At 49.3% G+C, this 16,387-nt stretch overlaps 1 protein-coding gene across 1 annotated transcript in view; it reads right to left on the bottom strand.

The window, feature by feature from the left end:
• Positions 1–16,387, bottom strand: part of CSMD2 (CUB and Sushi multiple domains 2) — a 607,194-nt gene that overhangs the window by 246,963 nt on the left and 343,844 nt on the right. Inside the window, exon 13 of the mRNA XM_030326876.2 lies at positions 2,642–2,824. Within this exon, the coding sequence (XP_030182736.1) occupies positions 2,642–2,824 (183 nt within the window). The remainder of the gene's footprint in view (positions 1–2,641; positions 2,825–16,387) is intronic.

The raw sequence follows: 16,387 nt of genomic DNA on the forward strand, positions 1-16,387 counted from the left end.
CATTTCATCACTACATTATACGATTCAGAGACTGTATGATTTGATATTTTTAGAGATGCTTCTAGATCACACACTATGACGCGTTTGATCTAAGGTCAGGAGTGGAGCCCCAGTTTAACATGTCCCTCAATCAAAGTACATGACCCGCTCTGTCAGTGACCCACTTTTCGGAAGTGGTTTCCAAGCACTCATTGTGGGCAGTGAGGACTGACTGTTTGTGCCATAGTCATCTTGTTCCAGAGATACGATCAGAGAGAGGTATGGAATTTGGGGAGCCAGAACAGAGTGCTACCACACTGGGTGGATTAGTAAACCAAAACCAGAGAGAAGATGCCCTGGCCATAGTCATGATGCTGAGCCAGGACTGAGAAACAAGTCTCCAGAGTTTGAATCCAAAGCCATCTCTGTGCACTGGGTCTTCTTAGTGCCGTCTCTCACTACCAGTTAGACTGTGAGCAACCTGAGGGCAAAGCCCGGCACCTGTGGAAGTGTCAGTTTAGGGGCTGGGGACTCAGTGGAGAGCTGACAGACAGCGCTCCTTTGACTTCATGGAATAGGAACGCGACCTTGCTGTGTGGTGCAAAAAGGCATGGGGGCCAGCTGGCGCTCTCCAGCCTCCTTCATGAAGCCGGCATCCCTGAGACTCAAGCTGTGTTCTGTTACACCCAAATGACCAGAAAAACCTGAGCAATGGGAGTGCCTTGGGGATGCCAACCCCCTACATCCCAGAACCATCCAGAGGAAGAAATACCGTGCTTGCCCCCCAGAGTGTCTCCTTCACAGTTCTCATCGATAAGCCTCAGGCTCCTCTTCCTTACTTGAAACCACAGAATGTACTGCTCCACATGTGCCAGGTTGGCTCTGCCCTTGTTCCTTCTCAGCTGTTTGTAAGCAATGCCCAGCTCACTGGAGGCTGCCTGCCTCATTCCTGGAAATGAAGGGCCTGCTGACAAGCACTTCATGACCCTTTGCTCTTACTGAAGGTTTTAGAAAGATTTCCTAAAGCTCCTCCTAAGGGCCAAAGAGTCCAGTAAATTCTTGGAGGACTTGAGTGACAGCCTTCAGGTAGTGGTCTGCTACCCTCATCTCTCAGCTTGCGAGGCAGGAAATTTTATCCTGTCCTAAGACGCCAGCTGGCTCTGCTACCCACTTCATTCTACTGGCTCTCTGCTCCAGAGGTCTGACCCTCTTCCACTTGTCCTTGCCTTGTTTCATCTAATGGATTTCAGAGATAAAGCCCCCACAACGCCTGGGGCTCCCACAGTCTGTACCTTTGCCGTCTGCCTCCAGAGGCAGGTTGCCTGCCTCCAACCTGCTGGGTAGAGCCCTGCTCCGTCCACCCACTCTGGCCTCATTCCCGCTGGTCCTGGGCTGTTCTGTCCCAGGCTCCCCTGCCCCTCCTGGCCCCAGTCCCTCTGGTTCCCAGTGGGCTATGAGGCCAACACCATTGGGCACTAGATTCTAACCACATCCAGCCACAGAGATGGACAGATTTCATGCAATTTTATTTTTTTGCAACAAGGGTGTATCCAAGGGCGATTTGATGTATATCTAAGAGCAATTTGTTCTTTAAACCTCTTCAAGAATTTCCACACAAACTCACAAGTCATCACAAATGCTCTGTCAAAAGAAAGTGATTTTTCTGTTTGAAAAGGTATGACCCAAACTCACCGACTCATATACCAAAGTCTCAGTCCTAACTGACGTTCCCTCATAACCCCCAGGTTATTCTCTCCCCCAGCCCCGGGCGGGGTGGGGGGCGGTGCAGTCTAGTATGTGTAGCACCTGGAGACCCAGAGCAGCCCACTGCAGTGGGAGAAATGATCAGAGGGTCAGGCTTCCGCCCTCCCCTGCAAGAAGCAGATGGAAAGAGATGGAGGAGGTGGGATGGCGAAGCTTGGGAGAAGAAGACGTGGTAGCCCAGAGAAGAGTGAGCCCTTGATTTCTCAACAGAGACCAAGCGGGCTCCGCTCTTTGCTGTATACATCCCCTCACACTTGCCAATCCCACCAGGCCCAGGACCTAAAGTACAATTTGTGCCAGAAGGTAAGGTCATACCTTCCCAGAGGAAGAAAAAAGGGCCTCCTTGTTATCTCCATTGGATGGGCACTCCAAAGGATCAACAATCCAAAGACAGCTTGATTACCCATCCCTCCCTAAATCCAATCCAAGAGGAAGCAATTTGAGGAAAGCTTCTCATATCCTGGCAAGGCTGTGGTTTCCCACAGTACGCAGAGGCTGGTACAGAGTTGACAGTCTTACAAACTTGCCCGTCCCTTCCACCCTGGTTTGATTGTACGGTGTCACTGGCGGCAACAAGAGTGAGGAGCAAATGTCTGGCTCAGAGCCTGGTGGGCCAAGCCCCAGTGGCCTCTACCTTGCTCTCAAGGATCACCACGGAAGGGAAGACGATGTTGAAGAAGGCCCCCAAATGTCAAGATCGATCATTCTCGGTGCCACAGTCTACGTTACTGCCAGAAAGGAGGACCCAACCAGCAACGCTGGGAGGAAAAGAAACCAACCAGAAGCTGTTGTTATGACCCGCAAGGTTCCCAAGGATGGGGCCCTGGAATTAGCTGGGAAACGGGGCCCCCTGCCTCTTGATGAAGACCCCAAAGCGGCCTCCTCCCCGCTCACTTACACACGCAGCCTGGCTTCTTAGCCGACCACTGGTTATTCTTTTGGCACGTGATTGCCTTCTGCCCCACCAGCTCAAAGGCAGGCTGGCACTCAAACTTGAGTGTGTCACCGTGGCGGAACCGGGAGCCTTCCCTTCGGCCGTAGGCAGGGATGCCAGGATCGCCACAGCTGCCCTGCTCGATCTCTGAAAGACAGGAAGAAGAGAAAACAGACACGAAAGGTGACTTCCGACCTCTCTTGGAGCCAGAGGCCCACGTTACATGCTCTGCTGTACCTCTGCCAGGAGTCAGTGCTCAGAGTGGCACAGGCAGGATCTTTCATGAGAAATCTTGCCTTGCCCTGTTGAAAACTGCATCCTGGGCCTGTTGGCCATCCGGATGTCTTCTTTAGAGAAGTGTCTATTCATGTTTTCTGCCCATTTCTTCACTGGGTTATTTGTTTTTCGGGTGTGGAGTTTGGTGAGCTCTTTATAGATTTTGGATACTAGCCCTTTGTCCGATATGTCATTTGCAAATATCTTTTCCCATTCCGTTGGTTGCCTTTTAGTTTTGTTGGTTGTTTCCTTTGCTGTGCAGAAGCTTTTTATCTTCATAAGGTCCCAGTAGTTCATTTTTGCTTTTAATTCCCTTGCCTTTGGGGATGTGTCAAGTAAGAAATTGCTACGGCTGAGGTCAGAGAGGTCTTTTCTTGCTTTCCCCTCTAGGGTTTTGATGGTTTCCTGTCTCAACGTCGCTCCTCATCAGGGAAATACAAATCAAAACCACACTCAGGTATCACCTCACGCCAGTCAGAGTGGCCAAAATAAACAAATCAGGAGACTATAGATGCTGGAGAGGATGTGGAGAAATGGGAACCCTCTTGCACTGTTGGTGGGAATGCAAATTGGTGCAGCCACTCTGGAAAACAGTGTGGAGGTTCCTCAAAAAATTAAAAATAGACCTACCCTATGACCCAGCAATAGCACTGTTAGGAATTTACCCAAGGGATACAGGAGTACTGATGCATAGGGGCACTTGTACCCCAATGTTTATAGCAGCACTCTCAACAATAGCCAAATTATGGAAAGAGCCTAAATGTCCATCAACTGATGAATGGATAAAGAAATTGTGGTTTATATACACAATGGAGTACTACGTGGCAATGAGAAAGAATGAAATATGGCCCTTTGTAGCAACGTGGATGGAACTGGAGAGTGTTATGCTAAGTGAAATAAGCCATACAGAGAAAGACAGATACCATATGTTTTCACTCTTATGTGGATCCTGAGAAACTTAACAGAAACCCACGGGGGAGGGGAAGGAAAAAAAAAAGAGGTTAGAGTGGGAGAGAGCCAAAGCATAAGAGACACTTAAAAACTGAGAACAAACTGAGGGTTGATGGGGGGTGGGAGGGAGGGGAGGGTGGGTGATGGGTATTGAGGAGGGCACCTTTTGGGATGAGCACTGGGTGTTGTATGGAAACCAATTTCACAATAAATTTCATATATTGAAAAAAAAAATAAAATGCCAGCAAAATTTTAGAACAAAAAAAAAAAAAAAAAACTGCATCCTGGGAGCGCCCAGGGGGCTCAGTCAGGTAAGTGTCTGACTCTTGATTTCACAGTTTGTGGGTTCAAGCTCCACATTGGGCTCCACGCTGACACCGTGGAGCCTGCTTAGGATTCTTTCTCTCCCCCTCTCTTCACCCCTCCCCCACTAAAACTCCCACTCTCTGAAAATAAATAAACAAACTTAAAAAAAATAAAATAAAATAAAACCGCATCTTGGGATGAATGTGCCTTCCAGCTGACAAATGCCAGAGACTCTGTGTCCACACAGAGAACACTAGGTGCTTGGATATTTTCATTCGGTGAAGGTGGGTCTACATTCTTTATGAGATACCTGTCTCGGAGCTAACAGATCTCAGTCTGGAGCTTACTGAACTTGACTCCGTGCTCAGATGACTAGATAGACCTTCAGCTCAGTCCATTCCTGAGCAGCAAAGACAAGCATGAAATGAGAAGGCTTTACTGGCTGCCATTCCCCAAACCAGAGATTAAGTGAGAATCAATATTCGCTGCCTTCTGACATGGAAGCACTTTCCCGAATTTTTTTTTTTAATTCAATTGGAGATGGTGCAGGTAAAATGGAACAAATGACTAAGAATGCCTTTAAAGTTCATTGGATTCCACGGTGGTGAGTCACACACCAAGTGGGTTCCCTGAGACAGCTCGGGGGGGCGGGAGGAGGTGCGGGCACGGTGGGGCATGATGGGCTGGCCGCCTTACAGGACAGTTAGACCCTGGAGACTTCAGGAAAGGAGTATGTCCTGGCCAAGTCCCTGGAGCTTCCTCCGGAACCCTGTGCTTGGTGCTGTGAGAGATGGAGTGGAAAGGAGGGGCGAAGGGGATGGAGGGGAGGAAGCAGAAGAGGAGGAGGAGCTGTTCCCAGGGAGGAAGGCATCTTGCAGGAAAGACAGGGAGTTATGGACAAAGGGACAGATAGCGAGGTGAGGGTGGTAGGGGCCTGTGATTTGGAAGAGAGGCCACTGGAGTAACCAGGGAAGTTTGTTGGACACCTTCCCAGGATCGTCAGGCCAAAGGAACCCTGCCTTTGCCGTAGACACCATTATGAGCCATGGAGCCAGAGTCCCTGAAGTTGCTGTGCGTGACCCTATCAGGGATGACTCTCCAAAAATTTTCTTAGCACAACTGGTGGGTTTCTGTGGGCTGATCAGGCTAGCCCCATGCACTGCCTTATATGGACAGGCTCTTGACTGTCACATTCATATTACCCCGAAAACTAGGGCTTCCAGATCTCTGCTGAGAGTTGGCAGAACAAAGCATTCTTTGGCTAGAATCGTGTGTGTGTGTGTGTGTGTGTGTGTGTGTGTGTGTGTGGTGTGTGTGTAGGCATCCGGAAGGAGCACTTAACTCAAATTTAGAGGGTGAGGCTGGAAACGCAGTGTGGGGAGTGAGACACTAAACTTTAGCACAAAATTTTAGGGGGCAACAAAAAAAACCGTCAGCAATCAAGATAAATAACATATTCATGTTATTTTTTTAACATTTTTAGAAAATCAAAATTAATGCATATAAATCAAGCCCACAAAGAAAAAAAAATAATCAGAACTTAAAGATCAGATCTGACCCAGCACTTGTGTGACTCACTTCACTGGCCTCCCCCTAGTCCTGGCCATCTGAGTTTCTTATTATTTAAAATGTTGACATTTTTATCATAGATATTTTGCATTAATCTTGGTTTTAAAAAAATACTGCATTAAATTATTTAACTTAATTACTGAGTATTTTGGTGGCTTCTTTTCAATTTATGCCCAAGGTGGATGACTGCTTATCTCAGCTCAGTCCCATCAGGGAAGGCTTCTTGGAGAAGGTGATGTCTAAGATGAGGCCTGAAGGCTGTGCAAGAGCCAGCAGGTGAAAGGAATAGGTGGGATTCATTGCAGCATTATTCACACTAGCCAAGACATGGAAACACCTAATTACCCATGAATAAATGGGTAAACAAAATGTAGTAAATGCACACACACACACACACACACACACACACACACACACCACTGGAATATTATTCAGCTGTAAAAAAGAAAAAAGAAGAACATCCTGATATTTTCAACAACATGGATGAAACTTGAGGGCATTATGCTAAGTGAAATGAGTCAGAAAAAGACAAATACTGGGTGATCACACTTATACGTGGAATCTAAAAACCCAAACTCATAAAACCAGAGAGTGGATTGCTGGTTGCCATGAGTGGGATAGGGTATAGTGGAGTAGGGAGGGGAAACTGATGAAGGGGGTCGAAGGGTACAAAGTTCCAGTTAGAAGGTGAAGACGTTCCGGGATGTAATGTACAGCATAGTGGCTACAGTCAACAATATGGTATCAGATATTTGGAAGTTGTTAAGAGAGTAGATCCTAAAAGTTCTCAACACACACACACACACACACACACACACACACACACACACACACATTGTGAGGTGTTGTGGTAGATGTGTTAACTAACCTGATTATGGTAATCATTTTGCCATACATACACATATCAAATCATCATGCTCTACACCTTAAACTTACACAATGTTATATGTCAATTATAACTCAATAAAGCTAGAAAAAAAAGAAAGGAATGAGTGGGAGAAAGGGGGAGGAAGGGCCGTTCAGATGGAGAAGAGGCCATGCAAAGTCACAGGGGTGACACTGTTTGTAGGATTGCAATGAAAGCAGAGATAATAACTCACTAATCGTTATTATAACTAAGTTAGTTGTATGACTGATAATTCTAGTGCTGAATATGTGCTGGAAGCCACTCTGATCATTCTAATATTTCATCCTTATAGTAACCCTATGAGCTAGGTACTGTTATTCTCATTTTAAAGGTGAGGAAACTGAGGCCCAGAGAGATCATGCAATTATCCAAGGTCATCTGAGTTATCTCAGATCCAAACATATGGTTCCAGGGTTCTTACTGTTGCACCACATTGCCTTTCTACAAGTACAAGTGTAGATATTTTCTACAAGCTGGTAGGAGATGAGGCTGGAAAAGGTGTGCGGGGCCAACCCATGAAAGACACTGTATAATCTGCTAACAAGACTAGGTTGCAGATAGGAGGCAGTGGGGAGTTAACAAAGGGTTTCATTTTACTTAGCATTTCATACTGTGCATTTTATTTTATTTTAAAAAATTTTTAATGTTTATTTATTTTGAGAGAGAGAGAGAGAGAGAGAGAGAGAGAGAGAGAGAGAGAAGGAGGGGTAGAGAAAGAAGAAGACACAGAATCTGAAGCAGGCTACAGGCTCTGAGCTGACAGCACAGAGCCCAATGTGGGGCTTGAACTCACGGACTGCGAGATCATGACCTGAGCCGAAGTCAGACGCTTGGCCAACTGAGCCACCCAGGTGCCCCTCATATCGTGTATTTTAAAAGATCACCCTGACTGTTATCTGCAGAATGGTCTGGGGGCAGCAATTCTGGAGGCAAGGGGATCATTCATTCATTCAGCAAACACACAAATGTCTACTTAGTGTAAGTCACTGTGCTGGGCACTGGGGGTGCAACAGAGAACAAGGCAGACACAACTCCTGCCTCCATGAAGTTTCCATTCTGGTGGGAGGCTCACAATAAGGTGGGGGATGTTTTGGTGACATTCTGGACTGGGCAAAGACAGAGCGGATGGGGAGAGGTAGACAGATTTGGGAGGTGGGACAGCAGGAAGCCACAGGCTATCCTGAGAGTGAGCACGCCAGGGATAAAGGAGAGGCCAGGGTCTACAATGCCTGAGGGTTTGGCCTGGGCACCTGGGTGCACACTCACTGAGACAAGAATGCAGGGAGAAGAGCAGATGTGTATGGTCATCAGTAAGGCATGCGGAGTTTTGGGGATGCCTGTGATACCTCCAAGTGGACACATCTAGCAGAAAGTGGCTACATGGGTCTTAAGTTGAGGAGAAAAGTCTAGTGTAGGGGTGCATAATTTGGGATTCAGCTCACATATGGTAAAAGAAGCCATGAGAAGGATGTGACCACCCACAGAGAGTGAGATGTCAGTCCTGGACAGAATAGTTAGGAATACTGGATGGCCCAGTGGAATGCTGGACTGAAATCCTGGCAGAGCAGGGTCACAGAGGCTTGGAGAAGAATGGTTTTCGAGGAGCAGATCTCTAGCCTCGAAGGTTCAGGGAAGCTTAGGTGGGGCTGACAAGCAGGTTAGAAGAAGGAGGTCACTGCTGATACTGGCAGGAGTGGTTGCATACAGTGATGGGGCCATATGCAATGGGAGAAGAGAAAGATGATACAGGAGGAACAGATGACTTTTAAAGGAGCCATTTCTTGGAAGTGAAGGAATAGAGAGAGCTTAGGTGGTAACTTGTGAGGAACATGGCCTTGAAGTAGGCAGCTTAAACATATTTTTAAGATCAGAGAAATTTAACCACATTTAAATGCTAGGGAAGGAGACAGACAGGCAAACAGACAGACACACAGAGTAAATGGCTAACTGAAGATTTGGAGGACAGATGGGGATGACAGCCGGAGGCTCTGGAGCAGGTAGGGCAGGGTACCCAGAGCACACTGCAGGATAGCCTGAGCCAGCAGGAAGCTCCTTCCTGCATGACAGGAAGGAGGAGGTGATCACTAAGCTTTCAGGTATGGTGTGGGAGGATGAAGGAGGTCCTGTGACAGCACAGGCTCTACTTCCCAATGGAGGAAGGGTTCATGGTCATTGCTGAAGGACAGGGCCTACTTGTGGGGAAAGGGATTTAACATTGACGAGAATGTCTGAGGCACTCACGCTGGATAAGATCATGGCTGGATGGACTGCCACCTAGCGCCTAAGGAGGGTGGAGATGATGCATGTACGGGGCGCCCCCGAGCAGCTCAGTAGCTTGGTGCATGCAGAAGTGGAGAAAGGGGGCTCCAGGACTGATGGAGGGGTGGGGTTTGGAGAAAGGGAAGGCCACTGGGGCAAGGAGCTGAGGATCCCATTACAAGAATGGCAGAGGTGTACCCTCGGGGCTCAGGCTAATGGGGGTGGGGGGGTGTGGGGGGAAGCAGGAGGGGCTGGGGTATCGGGAGGCCAAGGGAGGATGATGATCAGGAGCAGAGTGGGTAGGGAGAGCTGAGGGGACAAAGGGCCCGGCGCAGGCTGGGTGCAGCTCAGATTTCAGAGGTGCTGGAGAGCAAGGTCCAGCTGCAGCCAGAGGGCAGCGCTATGAGGTGAGAAGGTCAAGTGGCTGGAAGGCAAGGTGACGGCAAGACTTGGGGTAGAGAGGAAGAGGCTGGTGGCACTGATGGGAGGGGACAAGAGCCAGATGTGGTGACAGCATGAGATCCAGGGAGATGGGGGACACACGGCCAGAATGGCACTGGAGGATGAACTGTAAACCTGCCTCTCAAATGTGAAGTTCGTGGGGACTGGCACAGGAGAGGGCTACCGGGTAATGGTAGCCTCAAGGGGAAGTCAGATTTAAGAGAGCACTTGGTGAAGAGGTCCAGAATAGAAGAGGGATATGTGTAGGGCCAGGACTGGGTGTAGGGGAGAAGAGGAGAGCAGGGTGGCTGGAGAGTTTGACAGAGGGGCTGGTGGCTGGCTTGTGTTCCTCAGACGCTCCTTGTCTTTGTCTGGGCCTTCCCTCCAAGCCCAGGGCCAACCTCTGCTGGGGACACAGGGACCCAGGCCCCTCGCCCTCCCAGAGAAGGCTCCCTGTGCTCCTCTGCCTGCCTGAAAGGCACTTGACCTTGACCCTCCCGGTCTGACCCAGTCTGATGTCAGGGCCCAGAAAAGCAAATTGATAAACCAAATTTTGACTTGGAGAAAATCATGCATGCAGTTTCTGTTATCTGGTTAATATAATTCCATTTTATAAGACTTGCTCCCTCTCTCTCTTTCTCTCTCTCTCTCCCTCCCTCTCTCCTTTTGCCTACAAAAAGCAAGCTGGCAAACATGAGGTGAGTGCTTCAGAATTCCACTGTGATGGGCTCGCCGCTCGAAGTATTTGCTCTCCATTTGCTTGGCGGCTTTATCCCCATCATCTGTGATCAACCTTACAGTCTTCTCCTGGGTTTTTCCATTTCTAATACCAAATTGGAATTCTCTTTCATGACAACGTCTGTCCAGGAGCGATTGCATCATGTCTCTCTAAATCCACCATCTGATTGCTCCGAGAAGGACAGCGCCACTTGGAGGAGTAAGGGGGGTCCAAGCTTGGGCTGTGACTTGCTGCCTTTCCAAAGGGGTAGTACTTCATTTGTCCCTTCATCTAGTCACTGTGCCCTCAGCCTGGGCTACCCCTTCCTCTCCTCCCCTTTTTACTTGGCCGACTTGTCACTCTGTGGATTAGCTTAAGAGGCCACCTCAGAGATGCTTTCCCCGACCATGTACCTTATGTGGTTCCTGTTTTCTTGCCTCTCCTGGCTCCCCATCTTTTCCTTCATGGCACTGCCTTGATTCATGTGATTAGTTACTGTTCTAGACACTTGGGGGTATAGCAGTGGGGAAAAAGGACAAGAATCTCTGCCCCCAAGATGCTTACTGTCTGATGGGTGTGAAGGACAGAATGATTCACCCACTCTGCCCCCCCCGCTCCCGCTGGCTGCCAGGTTGGCTCCCCTGTTTCCTGTCCAATGGAATGTCAGTCCTACAGAGGCAGGCATTGGTTATGCGTTATTGACTCAGTTCAGCGCTTGGAACATAGAGAACGCTGTTTAACGTTCGAATCCAGCTAACAGGTGCTGTGTGGAAACTGTGCCAAATGCCATGCTCAGCACTACAGACAGACAGTGGCCTGACCCATGGTCCCTGCCCTTAGAGAGTCACAGTCAAATGGCTGCAGAAGTTAAGTACAAGGGAAATGATGAGGGCAAGGGAGGAGGTGTGCACCTGACCACACAACCTTTGGGAGAGCAGAGGAGGAAACTCAGAGGGAGTGGGAGAGGCCAAGAGGCTTCACTGAGGCTGCCAAGCTGGAAACCTGGGAATCAGCCTGGATTCTGCCTTCCCCTCCCCACCTGCAGCCTCACTAACTGCCTCATCCTGGCCCCCCTCCGAAACATCCCAGCCCCTCTGCTCTCCAGCCCCTCTCTCACTGTTCTAGTCTACCCTCTACCCGGATGGTGGCATCAGGCGAGAGTGGGTCTCCTGCCTCTTGCCTCTATTCTGTACTCAGCAAAGCAGGCTGAGATGGCTCCGAAAGAAAAATCCCATCATTACTCTGCCCTGTTCATTGATTCTTTCATGGCTGCCTAAAATCCACAGATTAAACCCCTAACAGCTTGACGTGGCAGGATCTTGCCTACCCCCTCCCACTCCAGACTCATCTTTGGCCATCACCGACCCTGAGATTTATGCATCCCCAAACTGAGCGGTCTGTGGGGAGACAAAACAGTGCAGTGGTGATGAGCAGAGATCTAAATCCTGGCCCCGACATAAGTAGGAGATCTTGCACATTTCCTATTCTCCCCGAGCCCTATTTTTGTCATCTGTAAAATGGAAATGGTAATAACGCCCACCTTTCAGGGTTGTTCTGAGGATTTAATGAACTTATGTGTATAAGACAATTGTCAAAATGCCTGGCACATGGCATGTAACCAGTAACCAGTAGGTGTTTCCCCACAGTCATTATCACCCGGTGCCTGGTGGAGCCCAGCCGGCTCTCACGTGGCTCTCACATGGCTCTCACATGGCACCTGTGTCCTCTCTTCCTGAATGAACACCCCCTGCTCCTCTGTCAGATGAGGAATCGCCTTTAAGCGTCAGCTCAAGTGCTTCTTAATCTGGGATCTTCCCTCAAATCACCTAGGCAGACTTAGGGGATCTTTCTCTCTCACTCCCAGCCCTTTGGACAGTTTTCTGCCATGGCTCCATTGCTGTCATTTTTGGCATGCATTTCTCTATGTTAAATGAAAAATTTCTTGAGGACCAAGACTGTTTTTGAAAAGTCTATACTACCAGCTTCTAGCAGAGTGGGAGGCACGGATGGAGCATTCAGTACATATTTGCAGGATGATGAGTGGCGGACAGAGAGAAGGATGGAAGGAAAGAAGCAGGAAGGAGGAATGAAGGAAGAGAGTATAGTATCTGGAGAATAGTCAGAAATTCACTGTGGCTGGAGGTGACAGTGAAGAGAGATGAGACCACAGAGAGGGTCTGAGGGGCACCGTGAAGAGCCTGGTTCCATGACTGAGGAGTCATCTATGTGTTGTTTTGGAGGCTATCAGTTCCTCAAAGCCAGGGGTCCCATCCCTTCTGCCCTCTGTATCTCCAGAACCAAGGACAGTGTCTCACACATACTGAGTGGCCCAGACCCATTGTTCAATTAGCACAAACCCCTTTTGAGTGACGGAGACACTGTAGTGCTTAAGACAACCCCTGGGCATGCCTAGATCTCATGGATTTCCTTAGAACCACATCCCACTCCACTTCTCTGCTTCTGATGGGAAGGGTACAAGGAGGCTTGGGGCATAGTGCATCCATCTGTATGTGCATCTGGGTTTTCATGCATCTCTTTGCAAAGGCTGTCACAAATTGGGTGGAAGTGTGGGTAGATGAAGTGGGTGACGTTCTTCCTTCCCCATCTCCTTCCTCCACAACACTATCATGGGGATGTCACACCTGAAGGAGGTTAGGGACAGGGGGTAAATGTGGACATACAGAGCACTGGGGTTGCCTCCAAGCTGTTTGCATCAGCCCCAAGCTAGAGCTTGCTATTTGCAAAAGCCCGTGTATTTAGAGAGCATATCTCATGGACAAATTACTTCCTGCCAATTTTCTCTTCAGTATCATAATGCCAGTTTATTGCAGACCGCTTGCAGCCTGCCAAATTTTAATGGTGCAGCATTCTCTGTTGTTTGCCAACCCCCCGCCCCCAGGGGCCAGGACAGACTTGGGTACAGCGTGGATCCCACTGGGCTTTCCTGACAGCGGGCAACTGCTGCCTGCATCTAACTAAACCCTAGCTCTCTGTGTCTGAGAAAGCTTTATGGGTCTCATGGAAACTCAGGGAGTGTCTTAGGAACATGCTTAGTGTTATTCCTGGCAAGTTGGGGAGTTTGGGCCTCTCAGCTCATAGGGATAACGTACAAAGCAGAGGTATCCTGAATAGAGCTGACTGGAGGCGAAAAATGGCCTTGTGCTTGAAGTGAGGCAGGGTCCAAAAAGGAGTGGCACCAATGATACCGGTCTGTTGTCCTTGGCCTTCTTTCCAGCCCAGCTCTGAGGCTGTCACTTTTAGGAAGTTTACCTATGTCTCCCAGCAACATTAAGTTCTTGGGAAGGGGGTGGAGGTGCGGGGGGCAGAGGTCTAGTCTTGCCTGTGTTCTCCCTACTCACTCTCAGACTTCATGTTCTCTCTCTCTCAGGGACCTCTGACCAACTTGTTCTCATCCTTTACACAACTCTCCATTCCAGACACCTGTTCCTCCACAGAGCCTTCCCTGATGCCCTCAAGCAACGTTATCTGCCCCTCCTTGATATTTCCTCATCTTCTCGGACTTCCTTGACTCTACTGAACATAGGCTATGACTTAGGTGAAGGCAGAGATTTTCTTCTTGTCCTCAGGGCCCCAATGTCCTGAATAGTGTCTGCAACACACAATAGGAGCTTAAATAATATTGAATACACAGCTGACCTCATTTCCAACACGGGTCCCCGCTCTTGGGCATCCTTTCTGTATAATCTCTACTGCCCTGCTCCTTCATTGTCTCCAGGGTCAAGGTCTCAGCTCCTTCCTTGCCTGTGCCAGCCAAATCCCCAGATTTAGCATTAGGCTGCCAGATTCCAGGCTCTGAGTCAGGAAGCAAGGAGACTCCCAGATTGATGCTAAAACTTGTTAGCAAGTTGTATGTAATTTTATAATGTTTCTGGTAAGTGCTAATTGCCTGTTCCTTAAATATTTCTTGTTCTACTGGGAAGCAAAGCAATTGCAACTCTGAATGCATTTCCTACAGCTGGCTGCCCCCATGGAGGGGGACTGAGTTCCAGGCTCCAAGTACTCAGATATTGATGGAGCCTGAGTCCCCTCCCCCACCCTGACCTGTGATTGTGACAAGCAGAACTGGAAGAATTTCTAGAAAGTAAATCCCCCAATTTTCCCACCCAGGGCTCACACCTTTAATGAGGGGAGGGAGGTTATACTGCAGTGCCACCTGCCGGCCCCAAGGAAGCTTCTCTTTACCTGAGCTGGGGCAGAGGGCATATTGATGATGATGGGGCCAGGAGTGCCTGGAGGGTGGTCTCTGCCCACGAATGCCTCATGCCACTTGTGGAACATCTACATCCTCCTATCACCGAGCCAAGGGGACTGTCATGTATGGAATTCCCCAGAAGCAGATAAAAGGAGGGCTAGGATGGGGACGGAGGTCATTCTGAAGCTCTGGGCCAAGGGTGCAGGTTGGGAGAGGAGCTGCGGACCTGGGGAAGCAGGCAAGGGGGCAGGCTTTTAACTGTTTACTCTGGCTGGCCCTGAGGGGCAGGCTTTTAACTGTTTACAGGCTGGCCCTGTGTTGGGAGCCTCACTACACGGAGCCCTGGGAAGAACCCCCATGAGATCATTGTTTATCAGTCCACCTTCGCAGGTGAGAAAACTCAGAATCAAAGATATGGAGGGACTGGCTAAGACCACAGACAGAACCAATGGCAGAACTCAGTTACAAACAGAGTTTGTCTGACCCCAAAGCCAGGGGGACAACGGAGAATGCCTGGCTCTTGCATCTGAGCTCTGAGAGGCGATAAAGTGGGCCGTGAGGGGATGGAGAGGGTGTGGAGGAAGGGTGTTTGGTTGTGCTTGTGTAGAAAGTCATTAAACCTTAATCTGAGAGCTTTTCTGAACGCATGCTGTATGCCAGGCACTGGGCACTCTGTGGGTTCACAGGAGCCAGAATGTGGCTTGGAGTTACCGTAAATGGAGAGTCTTGGATACCATGTGAATGATAACCCTAAGAGCGATGAGAAGTCATCATGAGGAATTTTTAAGTAGGAGAGAATTCTGCCAGATGTGGATCCTGGAAAGATCGCTGAGATGTGTGTGGCCGATGGTGGGTGGGGGTTGGACTAGAGTCAGGGAGGCCAAGAAGAAGGACTGGGCCATCATTCAAGTGAGAGGTGATGATGGCCTCAGCCACGGGAGTGACAGAGGGGCTGGGACACTGCAGCGGGAGAACTGACAATCTGGGAACTGAGTCAGAGATGAGAGAGGGAGAAGAAGGAGAAGGAGGTGAAGCCCAGTGATGGTATGGATGGTGGCACAATTCATCAACACGGGGACACTGGAGCAGGGGGTGTGGCATGGGGGTGGAGATGGTGAGCTCAGTTTGGGTGATGTTAATGGACTGAATGTGTGTGTCTTCCCCAAATTCATATGGTGAAGTGTTAACCTCAAATGTGCCTGTATTTGGAGTTGGGGCCTCTAAGGAAGTAACAAAGGCTAAATGAGGCCCTAGGGGTGGGGCCCAAAGCCAATAGGATTAGTGTCCTTATAAGAAGAGACACCACAGAGCTTGTGTCCCCCACCCCCCGCCTCCAAGGAAAGACCATGTGAGAACACAGTCATAGGCTCCAGTCTGAAGACAGCCCAGACCAGAAACTGAATCAGCCAGAACCTTGATCTTGGACTTTTAGCCTTCAGAATTGTGAGAAAATAAATTTCTGTTTCAGCCCCCAGTGTATGGTGTCTTGTTATATCTGCCCGAGAAGCCTAATGTGCGTGCCTTGGGTTTGAGATGTCTGAGGGAGAAGCGTATCAACTGTGTCACAGGAAGATTACAAATGGGGAACAGATTTGGAAGTCACCAGTGTTTAGGTTGAGATGGAAGCCACGGGAATGGATGCAATTAACTGTGGAGGGTTCTAGAAGAAAGAGGACAGAAAGCTGAGGAGAGACCCCAAGAAGGGCCTGCTCTGCAGGGGCAGCGAGGGGCCATCCAGAGAGATGGTGGACACCCAGGAGGCTGCAGGCGGCAGAAGCTCCCAGGACGGGAAGTCATATCAGGAGGCCAGGGGATGCAATAGACCCAGCTTTATTCACAGTAGAGGATGACTCCTTCACTGATGGCTCCTACCCTCAAATAAAAGGTCGAAGCTGGAAGGGACAAGAAGGGAAAGGCCGGCCCATCCCTACATTTAAGAATTCATGGGTTCTTCTTCCTTATGGACAAAGTGCAGACTCTTTATGAGGCCTCCAGGCTCTCAGTGACCTCCCGCCACTTCTGCCTCTGTTTCCTACAACACTGTGGCCACAGGAACCATCTCAATTCTCG

This window comes from Lynx canadensis, chromosome C1 (assembly GCF_007474595.2).
Source record: "Lynx canadensis isolate LIC74 chromosome C1, mLynCan4.pri.v2, whole genome shotgun sequence".
Classification (NCBI taxonomy): domain Eukaryota; kingdom Metazoa; phylum Chordata; class Mammalia; order Carnivora; family Felidae; genus Lynx; species Lynx canadensis.